Below are 13601 nucleotides of genomic sequence, written 5' to 3' on the forward strand. Positions count from 1 at the left end.
TGGAAGGCACTCTACTGGATAGGCACCTACTCTACAGGGCTCTTGCAGTGTTTCAAGTAGTAGATTCATCGATTTTCAAACCAGTAGTCCACTTCATCACAGTTTAAATAGCATTATGGTGTTCACTGTATGCCTGTGCATAGGTTGAGAGTCATATTGTCATTGGACAGCCCTTATCTCCCAGTATTTTAGTTATTATGGTGACTCAAATGCATGAGGTATGTTGGACTGTTGCAGAGCAAATGAATACCAGGCACTGACCAGCATGGCATGACATGTAGGAAACACTCCCGCAGGATTTAAAAGGGAGTGAAACCCATTATCAATTTCAGCACTTGTAGAGTTGGCTTGTGCATTAACAAGCAATGTGCTTGTACTCAATGGCAGTCAACCACCAGAGGAAAGCCTATAATCTTCACTGAGCCTTGTAATCTCTATGTCTGCTTCTCTCTGTCAAGAATGAATGAAAGATAATGTCTGGTGTAGAGGTGAGGGATCTAATTGAAAAGTATAAAATGTATAAAAACAGGGCTCAGCAGGCTGGATGTGGAGAGGATATTTCGCCTGGCTGAATGGCACCTAGAACGTAGAAGAGCATTTGATGGGTCTGGGCCTGTACTCGATGGAATTCAGAAGGATGGGGGGGATCTCACTGAAACCTACTGAATATTGAAAGACCTAGATAGAGTGGACGTGCGGAGGGTGCCTCCATCAGTAAAAGAGACTAGGATCTGAGGACACAGCCTCAGAATAAAGGGACGTTCCTTTAGAACTGAGATGAGAAGAAATTTCTTTAGCAAGAGGGTGGTGAATCTGTGGAATTCATTGCCACAGAGGGCTGTGGAAGTCAAGTCATTGAGTGTATTTAAGACAGAGATTGATAGGTTCTTAATTGGGGAGAAGGTGGGAGAATGGGGTTGAGAAAATAAAATAAGCCATGATTGAATGGCAGAACAGACTCGATGGGCCAGATGGCCTTATTCTGCTCCTATATCTTATGGTCTTATAGAACCAAGGGTCACATTCTCAGAATAAACATAAATGTAGAATCTGGATAAGCTTTTTTCCCCGGAGTGTAGGAAGCTCAGGGGTGACCTTATAGAGGTGTACAAAATCATGGGGGACATAGATAAGATGAATGGCCACAGTCTTTTTCCCAGGTAGGGGAGTCTAAAACTGGAGGACGCAGCTTTAAGGTAACAGAGGAAAGATTTAAAGGGGACTTGAGGAGTAATGTTTTCACACAAAGGTTGGCGGGTATGTGGGACGAGCTGCCAGAGGAAGTGATAGAGACAGGTACAATTACAATGTTTAAAAGATATTGGGACAGATACATGGATAGGAGAGGTATGGGCTAAACACAGGCAAATGGGACTAGCTCGGGTAGGCAACTTGGTTGGCATGAATGAGTTGGGCTGAGGGACCTGTTTCTGTGCTGTGACTCACTGAATCTATTTGAACTGAGATGAGGAAAAATTTCTTCACTCAGAAACTGATGAACTTGTGGAATTCTCTGCCACAGAAAGCTGTGGAGGCTAAATCACTGAATATATTTAAGAAGGAGATAGGTTTTTAGGTACAAAAAATGTCATATGGTACGGAGAGAGGGCAGAAACATGGTCTTGAGGTAGGGGATAACCCATGACTACTTTAAATGGTGAAGCAGCGTTAAAGGGACATATGACCTACCCGTACTTCCATTTTTATATAGATTATGTTTCTTAGGGTTTCATTGTTGATGGAAAGTTCTTTGCTGTCTACTTTAGCTAAACCATGGAGAATATGTGTAAATTTTAGAAGCCACCATATATAGAAAACATTTTCACTATTAACTAATTACTGGAAAATAATAGACAGTGTATGTAGCTTTGCTATAATGTTCAAATAGTACAAATCTTTAAAAACACCCATAGAAATGCTGAGGTTCAAGTATTAGTTTTTAAAGCGAAAGAAATAATTGTATTTATACAGTGCTTTCACATCCTTCCTCACTGTAATAATCTTGTGGAGTGCATCTGTATCATCTGACCTCAATGTCAGGTAATGTGAGCACTTCTGTGCTCAATGTCAGGTAATGTGAGCACTTCTGTGTAGCACTGTTGGGACATGTCTGTGAAATGCTGTGAGGTCCTGTGTAAAACATAATGTCTCTCCTATGCCACCGCACTACTCCTCCACTCTAACACTATCATCACACCTTGGTCTCAGCCTAACATTACATGATATTGTTCACCACAAAATGGAGTATTAGAAACAGCAACGACTAATTACAATAAAGCAAAAGTGAAGTTTCTGCTCATTGCCTAAAAAGTTAAATATGAAAATTTAATACTGGTAATTTAACTCTTCATCTTGAATTTTAATACAGAGATGTCACAAGATATGGTCCGAAGATTACATAAGTACAGTACCAAGATAACTGTATTTTGTTATTGCACGCAGATTATTCTGGGATAAATTGCCCATATTGGGCCAAGTCCCCTTAGTAATTATATGCACAGGTGGATATCATCAGACTGGATAGTGCAGTTCTTAATAGAGCCTGATGTTTTCTCTTTTCTGGTAATGTAATGCTGGTTCTGTTCTTGAGAGATAAAATACAGTAAAACAGTGCACTTTTGACTGTTACATATAAGGCACACAGTGCCAATGAGATTTTATAGAGGCAGCTGAGGAAAATTATTGACAGAAATACATCCAAGTTAGTCTTCGTTTTGTCAACTGTCATTCATATTTGGTATTTGAAAGGTCCCATGTGGTAGGCTGGTCCAGAAGGTTAAGGCACATGGGATCCAAGGTGAGTTGGGTAATTGAATCCAAAATTACCTTGTTGATAGGAGGCAGAGGGTAGTAGTGGAAGGACACTTTTCTGATTGGAAGTCTGTGACTAATGGTATACTGTAGGCATACATTAACAGATATATATTAACAAATAGGATGTGAATGTAGGAGACATGATTAACAAGTTTGTGGATGACACAAAAGTTGGTGGTGTTGTGGATAGCAGGATATGGATCAGATGGAAAGTTGTGCGGAGTGTTGGCAGATGGAATGTAATCACGACAAGTGTGCGGTGATGCATTTTGGAAAGTCAAATAGGGATAGGACACCTACAGGTAGGGCACTAGGGAATGTTGATAAATGGAGGGACATCGGGCTTTAAGTCCATTGTTCCCTGAAAATAGCAACACTGATAGACAGGATGGTGAAGAAGGTGTATGGCATGCTTGCCTTCATAGGTCAAGATACAAAAGCTTGAGAGCACGTACCACCAGGCTCAAGGACAGTTTCTATCCTGGCTGTTATCAGACTCTTGAACGGACCTCTCATACACTAAAAGATGAACTCTTAATCTCCTAACCTAACTCATTGTGTTCCTTGCACTTTATTTGTCTACCTGCACTGCACTTGCTCTGTAAGTGTAACACTATCTTCTGTTTTCCTTTTTACTACCTTGATGAACTTATGTAGGAATGATCTGTCTGGATGGCACACAAACAAATGTTTTTCACTGCATTTCAGTACATGTGACAATAATAATAAATGGATATGATAGCTGGGATATTATGTTGTAACTTTACAAAACACTAATTAGACTGTGCTTGGGGTATTGTGTGCAATTCTGGTTGCCACACTTGAGGAAGGATGTGATTATGCTGGAGAAATTGCAGAGGAGAATCACCACAGTAATAATAATAAACCAATTGTTGGGACATTATGTTGCAGTTTTACAAAACAGTGGTTAGGCAGCACATGGAGTTTTATGTGCAATTCTGGTCACCACACTATAGAAAGGATGTGATTGTGCTGGAAAGATTGCAGAGGATATTCACCCTGATGTTGCCTGGGTTGGAGGACTTTGGTTTGGGGGAGAAATTGGATAAGCTGGGTTTGTTTACCCTGGAGCGAAGGAGGCTGAGGGGTGACCTGATAGAGGTGTCTAAAATTATAAGAGACATAGATAGGGCAGATAGAATGTTCTTCCCATGATAGGGGTATCAAAGACAAGAGGGCATAAGTTTAAGATGAGGAAGGAGTTTTAACAGAGATTTGAGGGGACAATTTTTTAGACAGAGTGGTTGTTAACTGGAACTCATTGCCAGAGGAGGTGGTGGAGTCCGATACAATCATTATGCTTAAGAGACATTTAGACAGGCGCTTCAACAGGCAAGGCATAGAAGGTTATGGACCTAGAGTGGGTCAATGGGATTAGTGTAGGTGTGCAAAAAGGTCACGATGGACATAGTGGGCTGAGGACTTTTTTCTGTGCCGTACAACTGTGACATGTACTTGTATTCTAAATATCAGTTGGCTTAATGAATACATAAATCTTTGTACCTCAAGGTTCCTTGCTGCCGTTATGTGTTAATTTATAAGCTTGTCCTGTGATTACGTATTGCAATAATACAAAGCACCACTGTTACAAGCTCTCAAACAGGGGCTTGGACATTATCATGAAATGATCTGCCTGATTGTTTCTGCCACCCCTGTGCAAAATTGATTGATTACTGGATACCAAAACTGATTTGCAGATGCCTTGAATGCTCCTGTTTTTCTATGTGGCCCTCTCCAGAAAGCACTTTCACTGTTAAGTACTCAGTGGAAAATAATAGACGTGGTTTATCTGGCTTTGTTTCAATTTGCAGATATTATATTTCATTACTAACCTCTAAAATGCAGAGGTGCCAAGTATTAGTTTTTAAATAACAACAATTGTATGGTTCTTTCACATCCTCCCTCAATATAATAATCGGTGCTTGGTAGAATGTATCTGCTGCATTGGACCACAGAACTGTCATTGCACTTCAGATAATGTGAGCGTTTATATGTAGCATGGATAACCATTTCCATGGTTTCCATAAAGTGTAGTGGTTAGCGTAATGCTATTACAGTGCCAGCAACCCAGGTTCAATTCCAGCCACTGTCTGTAAGGAGTTTGTACGTTCTCCCCATATCTGCGTGGGTTTCCTCCCGGTGTTCTGGTTTCCTCCCACTTTCTAAAGATGTACGGGTTAGGAAGTTGTGGGCATGCTATGTTGGTGCCGGAAGCGTGGCGACACTTGCGGGCTGCCCCCTAGAACACTCAACGCAAAAGATGTATTTCACTGTGTATTTCGATGTACACGTGACTAGTAAAGAAACCTTATCTTAAATCTAATTACCATCACAAAGACTCAACCAGTTACTTTGGCCTGTTTTGGCTAGGACGGGGGTGGGGTTGTCATGGAGATAAGATGAAAGGTTCCTTTCTCTGCTGCTGCATAGCTGCTTAATACAATGAGTTCTCAACCCATTTTTGATGGAGTGAACCCCAGGGCTAAAACCATAACCAAAGGAAATTGTTTTTTTTTGTGAAGAAATGTAGTTATAGCAGTTTGGAACAGCAGAGCAAAACTTAGATATTAAGAGATGATGAAAACTTAAAAACTTTCAACAGAAGACAGGTGAATAGAGGAAGCCAAAATACAAGACAACAGGGAAGAACATGAGGACAGGAGGAGAGTGTAGTTGTTGCTACTGAGTTGAGTTGGGAAACACTGGCTTCTTCTTCCACCCACATGAGGAAATGAGACCAGGTGAGGTGGTGAATGCAGCATATTGATAATTTATGCAGACAGAGCTTTTGGCAGATTAAGTTGTTCAGCATCATGCTTGTCCAAAACATTTTGATTTTTAATTTGTGTAAAGTAATAGAATTTATCGCAAAAGTTAATCGGAATGGTTCTGTATTTCTCCTGCCATAGGTGGATTTGAAGAAGTGATTGCTGAACCGGAGGGAACCCACAGCTTCGATGGTATTTGGAAGGCCAGCTTTACTGTCTTCACACTGTCCAAATACTGGTGTTACCGTCTTCTCTCGGGGCTCTTCGGGATACCTTTAGCAATTGTTTGGGGAATTTACTTTGCAGTCTTATCATTCATCCACATTTGGGCAGTGGTGCCTTGCGTTAAGAGCTACATGATCGAGATCCAATGTATCAGCAGAGTCTATTCTATCTGCATTCACACCTTCTGTGACCCTTTCTATGAAGCCTTGGGAAAAATGTTCGGCAACATTCGGGTATCGATGCAGAAAGAAGTGTAAACAGGAAAATACTGAAAGAAGTGATTGGTCAATTTATCATATCGCTTCCTGCCAAATGGAAGCTCAGTTTCTTTATCACAGAAACATGTTGGTGCCTTTACTAATAGCACTGATATAGGAAAAAAAATGGTTGCATGCTCTTTAATTACTTATCCCTGGCGTGTTCTGTTATCCTTTTATGGTACTCTGCATTTTAACACTGATCTAAGCTGAACACCTACATTCCTTTACTGTTAAACACCATATGACAGGTTTTTGTAAACAAATGAGTCATGCCTTTCTTTAGCAATTTAGCCCTCCTGCTATTTCATTCTGTCGTTTCCCATAAAACCAGAGACTGGTTCACAGTACTGTACTTACCAGGAAGGTAAGGATAAAGGATTAAACACTGAGCATAGAATCCTAATACTATTTAAAAAGTAGAGATCTGCTGTGAGATATGAATTATTTTGCAGTGAAATTATAATCATACCATTTTTGAAAATGCTATGCAACAAATAAATTGCATTTTTGTTTAATCTCACCTGAGATTATCAGGATTTATAGAAACATTAAAATTTAAATATAATTTACACATATGGAATGTTGGTCTGGAAGAGCCTTGACTGACACCACTTAAGTGTTTGTTAAATAGTTAATCACAGTGGGAAACTAAATAGCTGTGTGTGAGTTATGTTGTGTCTTGATGCCAAGAGGATTGACTCCTTCTCTCACCACTGTCTAAAAAATGCAATGTTCTTTTTATTTTTTTCTTTGGTAAGCATTTAAATATTTTGTGAACCTTGTGCATGTCTGGTATTAAACTCTCTAACATGCACCAGAACATCAGGAGGACAATGGCAAAATAATGTTGCTGTGTATTTAGTGCTTGCAACATTTGAGAAATTGTGTGAAATGAAAGTACTTACTGCACTGTAAGATAGCCACGTTAAATTGCTGAATGTAACTCAGATTTTCCACATTGTGCATTGCAACATATCGACTAGCTTTATAAAATATGCAACCCAAAGGAGCTAATATCCAGAATTTTCCTGCTTAGACAATTGCAGCAGAGATCGAAAGCCAGAATCATAACATGCTACTGAAGCATTCTGATGGGCAGAGGCACCAATGGACAACTAGCTGTGTGCTACATTCTCCACCTTCTTTAAACATAAAACACATTGAGAGCCTTGATATTCTTCCATGCCAAGTTCTATTGCCACTTTATATATGTGTAACGGAAGGTTAAAGGAATTGCTACAACTGCTGTTTTAAAGAATCACTGATGGAAAGTTCTTTTTAAGGGTTGTGTATATAGTTAAAATATAGATTTAAGTCACCAACAAAATAAAAAAAAGAAACAGATTTTTAGATTTTTGCAGAAGCTATTTTATACAGATGCATTCATATCACTTATTAACCATAAAGTATATAAAATTTAGCTTTAATTTTTTACTACCACTTTTAATTGTATTGCAAATTATTTGAACCTATGGTCAATTTCTTCCAAGTGATGTTAAAGCTTGCTGTTGCAGAAGATGTTCAAGCATTTAAAGTATGTTAGCATGTAAGAGCTGAAACAATTTGAAAAAATAAAGAATCAAGTGTTTACACAAGTTGCCAGTGGGTTTGTGTTATATTCTTTAATGTAATTGTCATCTTAATAATTCATTTTAGGTACTACTTTATTCATTACCATGAAGAGATAACTTGAACATAACTCTTGGGGTTAATGGCTGGAATTTGCATACTAACATTAGCCAAATGCCTTCGTTTGCAGTATATAGTCATCAATACAATTATATATTCCTCAGATTTGCAACTAGAGCATTTTTATTGTCTACAGCACAATAATTCAGGTCACAAACTTAAAGTGTCCTTAAGTAATGCAGTTGTTTTGATGCCCAGTTCTCCCAGTTCCTCACCCCCTCAGCAATAAATTTTAAGTAGTTGTGGAATATCATTCAACATTATTTTCTTCTAAATGTTAAAATAAGAATGACATAATTTATATGAATGTGCCAAGAAATGCCCTTTGTCAGAGGTACTTGAATAATTTAAACAACTGATAATTAATTCTGATGTCATTGTATCCACCACTACCCCGGCAGCCTATTTCCAAACACTTACCACTCTGTGTGTAAAAAAAAACTTGTCCCGTACATCTCCTTTAAACTTTCCTCCTCTCCCCTGAAATGCATGTCCTCCGGTGTTTGACATTTCTACCCTGGGAAAATGATTCTGACTGTCTACCCTATCTATGCCTCTCATGTGTTGCTCTTTTTTCCGCCGTGTCATTGCACAGCTGAAGTACATTGAAATATATAACATACTTAACAGTATTAAAACAAATATTAAACAAGCTTCAGGGCCAATGTAAGTCAATGAATTGTATGTAAAGGTAAATAGCTTGGAACAGACATTTCTTGTTTGCCAATGGCAGTTGCTTGTCTGGGAGATGCATACCTCCTAAAAATCATCAGGAATGGTGTTAAAAAACAGCTACCATTCTAAATACAACATTTTGCATCACAGAACAAAGTCCAAAAAAACTAGCTAGCTGAACACCTAATAAATTTCCTTTAAATTAATCAAATATTTTGAATGTAAATATTCCAGCCCCACATGCAATTTATGTTGCTATTACCAATACCTTAAAGTTGAGTTTATCAACTCTGGTTGAAGCCATTTGAGGAGTTTCAGTGAGTGCCCTCCAACTGCTAAACACCTAACACATTCCCATCATTGATAAAACAGCCTGTCCATCCGTGTCGAGTCCCACCACACTTCAGCCAATTGGAAGGTGAATAGATCTTCATTACCTGATTGGATGAGTCCTGTCAAAGAATCACTTTCCTCATTGTCAATAAGCTAAACTGTGTCAAATAAAGAGAATAAAATTCACACATTTTTAATGCCCCCATAATTTGATTTCTGTGCACTGCTGAAATGGGAAATAAATCCTGAGTTCCTGGAGGCTCCTGGACAATCTAGCAATGTGGCCTCACATCGTTGGCAACTCAGGTTCAATCCTGACTATAGGTAATGTCTGTGTGGAGTTTGAACATTCTCTCCCTGTGACCTTATGGGTTTCTCCCAAGGGCTCTGATTTCCTCCCACATCCCAAAGACATTCGGGTTGGTAGATTAATTGGCCACTGTAAATTGCCCCTAGTGTGAAGGTGAATAGTAGAACCTAGGGGAGATGGAAGATTAGGGAGATTAGTGGAACAGGGTGAGTGATAGTCAGCACAGACTCAGTGGACCAAAGGGCCTATTTCTACGCTGTATGACTCCATGACCTGACTTCAATCCTGACCTCTGGTGCTGTCTGTGCAGAGTTCAATCATTCTCCCCGTGACCATATGGGTTTCTTCCAGGTGCCCTGGTTTCCTCTCACATCCCAAAGACATGTAGATTAGTAGGTTAATTGGCCACTGTAAATTACCCTTAGTGTGTAGCTGAGTGGTAGAATCTGCGGAGAGTTGATGGGAATGTGGAGGGAATAAATATAGGATAAGTGTAAGGGGCTTATTGATGGTTAGCATGGACTCGCTGGGCCAAAGGGTCTGTTTCCATGCTGTGTGATTCTATGATTCTAATCCCAGAGGGTTGCCACTACTCTTGTCACTGGCCCTCATGGCTTGGCTGCACCCAGGTATGAAAACTACACCTGTGGACCATCATAAAAACTAGGTGCAACCACGTCAGGCTATTTGTAGAAGGCAATTTAAGTTTCATGATGACACACCAATTTTTCACATATAGAATAGGTACAGCAATAACGTACATAACCATGCAACAGCCTTTGCCTGACCAGATAATACAATGCTAAGCTTTTCAGAGTGTACTGTGGCCACCTGCAAAACATACACCTGTGATTTTAACGGGAAAATCTCATATCTCAGGAAAACAGTTGCTACATTAGTGCACAGATTGAGTCATAACCTATTGGGTCAGGAAGTCATTGCTTTAGCAGACGGGAAACAGGCTCCAGAGGTGCCTTTTAAAGTGACACTCACCTCCATTCAGACTGTGTGTGGACTTTATCAGAGAATGTCTCTGCTGACATGCTGGTGTGTTTGTCTACCACTTCAACAAAAGACACCAATATGCTGGACTTTTCCTCACAGTCCAATAAAAGCAACACCTCATTTTTATGCTCATTCAGGAGGCGTTGTCTCTGTAACAGGGCTGCTCCAGGCAATGGCTGCAGGACCAGGTGAGCTCATCCACTTCAAGACACTGGTCAGAGCATCATACCGTGGACACATGTGAAATATTTCCCCTGTGACATCTGGAGCAATCCTGTCAACCCATTCCCTGTCCCTGCTAATTATTTCCCCAGGTAGCTATCCAGTCCCCTTCTGCAAGCTCTAATTGATTCTGTTTCGAACAGAATCAATTGACAGTGAGTTCCAGGTCATTAACTACTCACTGTTAAGAAAAGAATTTCCTCACATCCTCCTCATATTTTTTGGCCAAAACCTAGAACTGAAATCAAAACTGAACTGATATCAGACAGAGATCTCTAGGAGGTTGAGCATCCTTTTGAAGCTTCCGTTGGCCCAATCCTGTTGGAACATGGGTCTGCGGGTGGGGATGTGACATGAGTTCGGGGGGGGGGGGGAGGGGGGGCAACACAGCAAGGAGGGCAGCAAAGGGTAGTGCATGCTGCTGGGAGACGAAGAACAAAGGGAGTCTCCCCCCCATGGAGGAGGACGCCTGGAGTTCCTCTGCCAAATTTATAAAGGTACCACATCCCGGGTGTGTCTGGCAATCAAGGGAGGCAATGACAGAGCTCTGGCACTCAGTCAGCTAAGAACTGTAGCCTCACTAAGGCCACCTTCAGCTCTACTCTGTGCAGTGTTGCTCAAATACAAGATCACACTCTACCAGCATCCTGCCTCTGTGTCTGGTACTTTCCCAGTTCTTTGGCCTCTGCATCACCAGATTCTGAGATGCTGGGTGCTGGGTTCACGTCTGAGAAATGCTGGATTTTCTGGATGTCTTCTCTTTTTCTGATCTGGAAGTTCAGGCATTGAATAGAAGAGGCAAGAGCTGGCAGTTAGTACCAGGGCCAAGCAGCCCCTTGTCATACAGCATGTGTGAAGGGATGATATCAGTTCAATGATAAATGAGATGATCATGAACAGCACTGTAGTTAGTGCTGCTGCCTCACAGCTCCAGGGACCTGGGTTCGATCCTGGCCTTGGGTGCTGTCTGTTCAGAGATTGGACTTTCCCTCTGTGATCCCATGGGTTTTAATGTGGATGATTTAGTTTCCTCCCCTCTCACCATGATGTACAGGTAGGTTAATTTGCTACTGTAGGATAACCCATTAATGAAGGTTAATGGTTAGCAGAATCAAAAGGGAGTTTCTGGGCATGTTTAAGAAAGTATAAGTTGCAAGAGTCAAAGGTGATTAGGAGCAGGAGAATGGGACTAATGGGATTGCACCCCTGGGAGCAGGCATGGACTCAATGGGCTAAATGGTCGATATAACTAAAAGGAAGCTCACTAAGTTTACATTAAGTTAGGGTGCTCCCTGTGCCTATTTTCAACTGATGCACTTACTCGTGCACCAAGTATTTTGTGCCCATCTTTGGCCAAAAATGAATTTAGGAACCAAGGACTTCTTGGCTAGTGTTATTTTTAATATTTCCAGTCTGCTTAAACTTCAGTGCCAAACCAGAGGATTTGGGAATAGACCACTGGGTCATGATGTTTCAGAGTCCCTGTGGTGCAGTGCTCACTGAGTGGTTACTTTGGATTGTGTGGCATTAGGTCCACCTCTAAAACAACACTGCACTCGCCAAGGCCACTAACAACCTCCCCCTGCAACCCTTCCTCCGTCCCAAAAACACCAGAATATATATAACATAACAGGTGGGAACCTGCAACAGAGATCCTCCCCATCTTTTATTGTCCCAGGCCTTTGTCTCTGGTAAAATGGAACTTCACTGATGCAAGGACCAGCAACACCTCCTCTTATGTTGCAGAGCTGAAAAATATTGAGGGGTTAAGATAATACAAGTAAGAACAATTATTATTGCACTCAGTAGCCACATGCTGAAACTATTGGTTGATTCATTCTTTTAGTGCTGATTTAAAGTATCTAATGGCACGGGTATGTAACTATTTGATAATAAGAGAGAAACAAAAAGCCGTGGGGAAAGGAACTAGGTGAATACCTCTTCAGCATCAGTGGATGCATCCAATGAAAGGTCATAGCCCTGAAAATACTAACTGTGTTTCTCCCTCCAAAGATGCTGCCTGATCTGTTGAGTATTTCAAGCATTTTCTGTTTTTATTTCAAGTGGCCTGTATAGCCTGTTTCAGTGCTGTCAAGTTCAGTGAATAATAATTTGCGTTTATTTCTCAAATGATCGAGGGTTCAATCACTTTCATTACGCTAACTGCATTCATTTGTAATTTGAATGAAATGTAAGTTGTCAGAAACTATTCCCCTGAAAAGCAAATATTGAAAAATCAAATAATTATATTCTCGGATGAAGTGTTTTGGTATCTTTCACACAATGCAAATAGTTAAGTCATCAAAATCTACTTGTGGTGAATTTAATTGTATATGATAATGCAGATTGCTGTATAGTATAGTGCCTTCTTGCTAGTGTTTGGATCATGCTAATATAATCTACTGCAACAATGGTCTAATGAAAATTAGTTTGGCAGCTCTGAGACCTAATTTGAATCTATGCAGCTGCTGAGATGATTTTATTTTTCCTTTATTGCCAACCCCATTAAGTAGCCTAAGTAAAATATGTTTGAATAGTTCAGCTTAGTTTCAAAGATTTTGGGAATGCCTTGCACAAAGCTCCCCACAATTGGGCACTAAATTTACTATCTCAGACAGAACATCAGGGCAGGGGTGTGGAAAATGGAAATCTTTGAAATACTATGGAAGAGGGAAGTTAAAGTCAAGGTACATTGTTAAGCAGCATGTGGAGCTTTGTTCTTTTTAGGATCATAGAGAGACATAGCATGGAAATATATGGGTCGTTCGCCAAGTGGGTTGTTATCATCACTGAAGTGGGTTGCAGTTTGGGGACCCCTATCAGTCTATCCTAAAGGAGGCTCATGGACCATTTGTATTTAAAATGGTGATTGATGAACTTCGAAGCCAAAGGCAGCAGTGGGCAGCCAGCTGGAGAACTTGAGAGATTTCCCTGAGGGAAACATCGGTGGGATCTGTGCTAAACTGCAAGCTCTGCAGCTGCAGGAAGGGATAATGGTTGGGGGGGGGGGGGGGTGGCAGGTGGTGGAGGGTGACTGACAGTCAAAGAGTGACCTCATTCCAGGAGTGAGCGATTCGTCAGTAGCTGGAGAATGGGGGGCGGAGTGCGGGGAGCTAATGGGGGTGGAATATGCAGGGTAAGAGTGGCCCATCGCATCTGTACAAGCAATTCAGTTAGTCCCAGTGCACACCCTCTCACAATCTTTCTACAAGTTCTTCCCTTTCACTTACTTTCCTCATTCCCTTTTGAAGGCTAAAATACAACTGCCCCCACAACTAG

At 40.7% G+C, this 13601-nt stretch overlaps 1 protein-coding gene across 3 annotated transcripts in view; it reads left to right on the forward strand.

Moving 5' to 3' along the window:
• The window catches only part of cav1 (caveolin 1), a 39874-nt gene that overhangs the window by 8260 nt on the left and 18013 nt on the right, over positions 1-13601 (forward strand). The window contains exon 3 of one of the 3 annotated variants that reach the window (XM_052030769.1): positions 5745-7683. The exons of the other annotated variants lie outside the window; for them this stretch is intronic. Within the exon in view, the coding sequence (XP_051886729.1) occupies positions 5745-6085 (341 nt within the window). The 3' untranslated portion in view covers positions 6086-7683. Of the gene's footprint in view, positions 1-5744; positions 7684-13601 lie in introns of those variants that run through there. 3 annotated transcript variants of the gene reach the window in all.

This window comes from Pristis pectinata, chromosome 15 (genome assembly GCF_009764475.1).
Source record: "Pristis pectinata isolate sPriPec2 chromosome 15, sPriPec2.1.pri, whole genome shotgun sequence".
Classification (NCBI taxonomy): domain Eukaryota; kingdom Metazoa; phylum Chordata; class Chondrichthyes; order Rhinopristiformes; family Pristidae; genus Pristis; species Pristis pectinata.